The sequence below is a fragment of the Suricata suricatta genome, chromosome 5, assembly GCF_006229205.1.
Source record: "Suricata suricatta isolate VVHF042 chromosome 5, meerkat_22Aug2017_6uvM2_HiC, whole genome shotgun sequence".
Classification (NCBI taxonomy): Eukaryota; Metazoa; Chordata; class Mammalia; order Carnivora; family Herpestidae; genus Suricata; species Suricata suricatta.
Genome location: NC_043704.1, coordinates 1,212,776 through 1,217,845, shown reverse-complemented (window position 1 = coordinate 1,217,845; position 5,070 = coordinate 1,212,776). Strand labels below are relative to the sequence as shown.

Here is a 5,070-nt window from a genome sequence, read left to right as displayed (position 1 = left end):
GCCGGACCGCCGTCTCCACGGGCACGTTCGAAAGCGCCGGACGCCCTCGGCGGTGTCCCGACGGCCATACCTGTAGTACTCGTGCTTGTCCTGCGCGTAGAGCGGCGGGTCGAGGCAGGGCCGCGCGTCCACCTTCTCCTCCCAGGCCCCCTCCTTCCACCCCTCCGCGTAGCTCTGCAGCACGAACACCTGGTCGATGAAGGGCCCGCCGGACTCTGCAAAGGCCGAGGGCTGGCCGTGAGCAAGGACCGGGAGCACACGCGCGACCGCGTGCCGGGCGGCCGCGGGTGCGTCGGAACCGCTGCCTCAACACCACCTTCCTCCCTGCGGGGCTGCGGAGAGCTTACAGAAGCGGAGACGGGACACGACAAGGGACAGCAGGGCACGAGGTCCCCAGAGCAGCTGAAGGGGCTGCCTTGGGCGGCGGAGCTCGTCCAGTCCTGGCTGCTCCGGGGGCCCCTCGGACAGCAGCGGGCCTGCCCTCGGCGCTCAGCCGTCCGCTGCCGCACCCCCCGCGGTCCTCACGACGGCGCTGGGCCCACACGCCCTGTCCCCCCTGCTGCCCCTCAAGCCCATCCGTGTGCCCTCCTCCCACGGCCTCGGCAAGGCCCTCCCTGCCTGACCACTCCCCACAGGGCTCAGCCCTGACCCCGTGCCGCCATTCAGACCTCACCTCCCAGGGCCGGCCTCCTGCCCGCCCCAGCCCCCGCTCTTTCTGTCTGCACTATGCTCCCGGCCTCGGGCGCCGCAGACTTTAACTACTCCTTCATCGGCCCCCCTGCGCCCCACGGAGCTCCAGCGGGAGGGCTCTCTGTCGGTCCTCCCCACCGCCCACCCACACCCTGGACATGTCGGCTACACCTGCGGGGCCAGGTCAGGAGGAATTCTGCTGTCTCTTGCACATGTCCCCTTACTCGGGGTCGCACTGCTGGCGGGGGGGGGGGGGCCTCCACTCGCAGTGACAGGAAAGGGAAGAGACACCGAGAGGCCGGGAGGCCGGTGCCCCCGCCGGGCGCGTCCTGGATCCCTGCCCCCTCTGCAGCGGGACGCGGTGGAGCAGTGGAGGCCGGCGGGGCGGGGAGGCGAGGCGGGCCGCCTGCTCGTGGCCCGGCACTCAGGGCTCTCCCACCTCCGTCCCTGCCGCTCCGGCTCCAGGCTCGGGGCTGCAGGAGGAGCAGGCCGGGCACCAGCCCTTCCGCCCCACACCCCCAGTCTCCCGCCACTAGGCGCCACCTCACGTGGCGCAGGCTCAGACCTCGTGTCCCCCCATCGAGAATCCCTCCGGCCACAGCCCTTCGTGGACGGGGGGCAGCTCCTCTGGGAGGCCGTGTGACCCGTGCCTCAGGCGGAGGCTGGGGCGGATTCCCAGACGAAGTCAGGGCAGACTAAGCACCAGCTACATCTGGTCTGGCTCTGAGAGGGATGCGTTCCCAGAACGTTCTTTAGGAGCCTCAGTTTGCTTCTTGCCCATGAGTGAAGATATCAGAAGATCCTGTGCCGTTCCACCCCCGCGGCACTGCCCGGACCGACGGGCACCGGAACACTCCGAAGCGACCAGGTCGACTGCGCAGCGAGAACGGAAGTGGAGAAACGAGGGCGTGTGCTGCAGGGCCTGACGCGGCGGGGTCCCCGCGGGCGTCACACAGCATCGAGTCGCCCACGACGGCCCATGCCTCCCTCTGCCAGTCTAAGGTGGCAGCAAAATTGTGCCACTGCCTTCCTAAGCTTAGGTCTTCTGCTGGACACGCCCTTATTCTAAGAAAATCTCCAACTTGTCTCTCTCAAAAAAGAACTGGACTGAGCAGCACTAAGTGGACGAGACGCGTTCCCACCGGCGCTCACAGCACCGCAGGGGGGCCCCACGGTCAGCGCCCGCCTGGGGACACGGGGCCCTCCCGGCACAGGAGCGCGTCCGGCCGGGGCCACCCTCCGCTGGCTGGGCCTCAGCTCCCCGGGATCCACTTCCCGAGACGGAGGACGGAAAGAGCGTGACCGCCGGGAGCGCGGAAGTGGGGACGGAGGCAGGGACCCCGCGCAGGGCGAGTGCCGCACCGCGGGCGGTGCAGTCCGCGGGCCGGCCGCCGCCTCACCTGCGATGAACTGCTGGTACTCCAGGACGGGGATGTTTCTGTTCAGACTCGGGAGGTCGAAGAAGTCGGACCACGGGATCCGGACCTGGGCGATGTCGGGGCTCTGCCAGTGGTAGAGGCGCCCCCACGGGGGCAGCACCAGCACCCACTCCTCGGTCTTCAGCAGCGCCTTCAGCAGGGAGGCGACCCGGATGTAGACGTCCCGACGGAGGTTGAAGCCCTCGGGGGGGTTGACATCGTACAGAAGGTACCTGGAAGCGGGGGCAGGAGCCAGGCTCTTCAGCGGAGGTTCGGACACACGGCCCCGCGGCGCCCCGGTGCCTACGGGGCAGGACCCGGCTGAGGAGCGGGACGTTCACTGCAGCGGCGACCCACCTCTGTGCCACCCGTTACTCCCAGGGCCCGTGAGCGGGCGCGGCGCAGACCGGCAACAATTCACAACGAGACCAGCAGAGGCCCAGCAAGGGGGGCCCGAGGACCAGTCCTCCAGTGATGCTCGGCCGTCTTCCGCTACCGGCCCCCTTCCACCCAACACCTACCGAAGACCCCACAGGACTCGTCTACACGGCTCACACCCAGCCATAACGCTCGTGTTAGGGGTTATCCACCTAAAATGCACGTACTAATTCACTCAACACGACAAACAACTACGGGATATGGCTGCTAACGTTTTTAAATGAAAAATAAGTATATTTTTCTAAGTGAGAAGAATTAGGACAACGTCTGTAAGTTTTATAACTCTTCCTGGTCTGGCGAGAGCTGGATTTTCAGATCCGCTTCTGCATTCACCCTGTGGTGCTCTCCCAGGTCAGGTGGCCTCCAGAAAACCCCGCCGCAGACTCACGAGAGGAAGTTAAAAAGGTGGGTAACATCCTGACGTTGCCACGAAAATGGCTCTGGCCCCTCGGGCCTGCCGGGCCACACTGTGGGAACCACTGCGCTACCGAACCCCCCTCCCTTCTCAGCGCCGGTTTTCCACAACTCCCCTTACCACCGATGGCTGGGTCGCAACCCCACCTTGAGCCTCCAGATCTCCCCAAGACCGCCAACAGAGGAGGGGACCCCTTTACCAGGCCTACATCCACGGGTGCTCCTCCAACCCACGCCAAGGACCCGCATCATCTAACAGGGGCCCCCGGGCTTGCCCCTTAAGGCTCACTCACAGCCAGCCCTTCCCGGGGCTCCAGAGGCGGCGACCCTGACTCGTACACGCAGGCTGAAAACCCGGCGAAGGTCAAAGGGTGACGGGGTGAAGGGGTGAGGGCGCTGATGCCCCCCCACCCCGCCGTCTTCGGCCCCGGGCCCGATCCCCGCCCCCCGACCGCAGGTGCCCCGCCACGGGAGCCCCGCCGGAGCGCGGACGCGCTCTTACCGTCTGCGGGACGCCGCTCCCGACAGGATGTCGGCCGCCGACTGGCCGGGCCAGAACTCCTCGCCCGAGGCCGAGGCCGGCGGCCAGGACACCGCTCCGAGCAGCAGCAGCGAGACGACGCCGAGCGCCGCCATGGCCCCAGAGGCCACAAACATCCGGCGGCCGTGCTCCGCCCCGGAAGCGCACGCGCTCCCGTCCCACCGGAACGCGTCTCCTGAAGCCTTGGCAACGCCACGCGTGCGTCTTGCGTCATCCCGCGGCTGGGCGTCTCCCGGACATTAGGAGGCGCAGCCGGGAGGCTGACGTCCTCGCCTGCGGGCGGCGGGGAGCGGAGACCGGGGCGGGGCCGGGCCTGTGGGCGGGGCCGGATCTCTGGGCGGGGCCGAGGAGGACCTGTGGGCGGGGCCGCGCGTCCAGGAGCCGGAGTCTTGGGACCCGCGCGGGGTGGAGGCCAGGACAGGGCCGGCCTGTGTGCGGGGACACGCTGCGTGGGCCGGGCTTGGCAGATGTGGGGTCGCGGGGTCCCAGTCTCGGCTCTGCGACAGGGTCAGCCTTCGGGTTTCGGGCGGGCAAGCCGCAGGACTGCCCCGAGGCCCGCACGGCTAGCCAGGAGCGACGCCGGAGACGCAGACCCGCCAGCGTGGTGACCCGCAGAGCGGGCGATGTTCGGGCGGTTTCCGAGATGACAAGCCGTCTCCTAAAAGGAGAAGGTGGGATGGAAGCCGTCAGGGTGGGGGTCTCATTGGGGAAAACCACAGTGCTGGGGCTGCAGGGGCCCCCGTGAGTTTGAAGGGCACAGGACATTCGAGCGGATGGGGTCGAAGCTGAATCCGAGGAGCTGGGACTTGTGGTCACCAGAGGAGCGGCTCCAGTGCCCTGACCCCTATTTAGCTCAGGTCTGCGCCCCCACGTGCAGGCTCTGCGGTGGTGGTGCGCGGGGAGGGGGGTGGGTCCCCTCAGGAACCTCATTCCAGGGCGAGGGTCCTTGCTTCCCCCGCCCCTCGCCGCAGCCCCTTCCTTCTCCAGCACCGCCACCCCTCCCCTGGAGCACCGCCTCTGTTCGAGGTACTTAGCTCCTGCACAAGCGGGCCCGGAGTGGGACTGGAGCCTTTGTAGTTCCTGGCATGAAGTGCACCCTTCCGTCCCCAGGGGGCAGGCCAGCCTCAGCCCCTGCCAGAGGTGAAGGGACCCTGGGGGGCGGCCAGTGAGGGAGGACGGGACCCACCGTGCCTGCGGGCACTGCCCCGTCTCCAGGCTTCTCCTTGCGTGGAGTTAGGACACGTCTTCACTGTTCGGGCCATCGTAGTTGGAGGTGTCTAGCCCGCTGTCCCCGGCACGCAGAGCACACGCGCCGGCGCACTGATTTCTGCCGCAGGCGGGGCCCTTCCACTGCGCCTGCCCAGGAACCACCGTGAACAGGACTCCCCCCCCCCCACTTCCTGCTCTTGTTCTGTTACATCTCTTAGTTAAGACATCTCAAAACATACTTTTTTTTTTTTAAGTTTATTTATCTTGAGAGACCGTGTGCGAGCAGGGGAGGGTCAGAGAGGAGAGAGAATCCCACGCAGGTTCTGTGCTGCCTTCCCAGAGCCAGTCTGGCTCCATCTC

At 67.4% G+C, this 5,070-nt stretch overlaps 1 protein-coding gene across 1 annotated transcript in view; it reads right to left on the bottom strand.

Moving 5' to 3' along the window:
* POFUT2 (protein O-fucosyltransferase 2) overlaps nt 1–3,692 on the bottom strand; it is a 6,917-nt gene extending 3,225 nt beyond the window's left edge. Inside the window, exons 1-3 of the mRNA XM_029940597.1 lie at nt 3,463–3,692; nt 2,091–2,341; nt 8–215 (exon numbers count right to left, since the gene is read on the bottom strand). Of these exons, the coding sequence (XP_029796457.1) occupies nt 8–215; nt 2,091–2,341; nt 3,463–3,617 (614 nt within the window). The 5' untranslated portion in view covers nt 3,618–3,692. The remainder of the gene's footprint in view (nt 1–7; nt 216–2,090; nt 2,342–3,462) is intronic.
* Nucleotides 3,693–5,070: the final 1,378 nt, after the last annotated feature.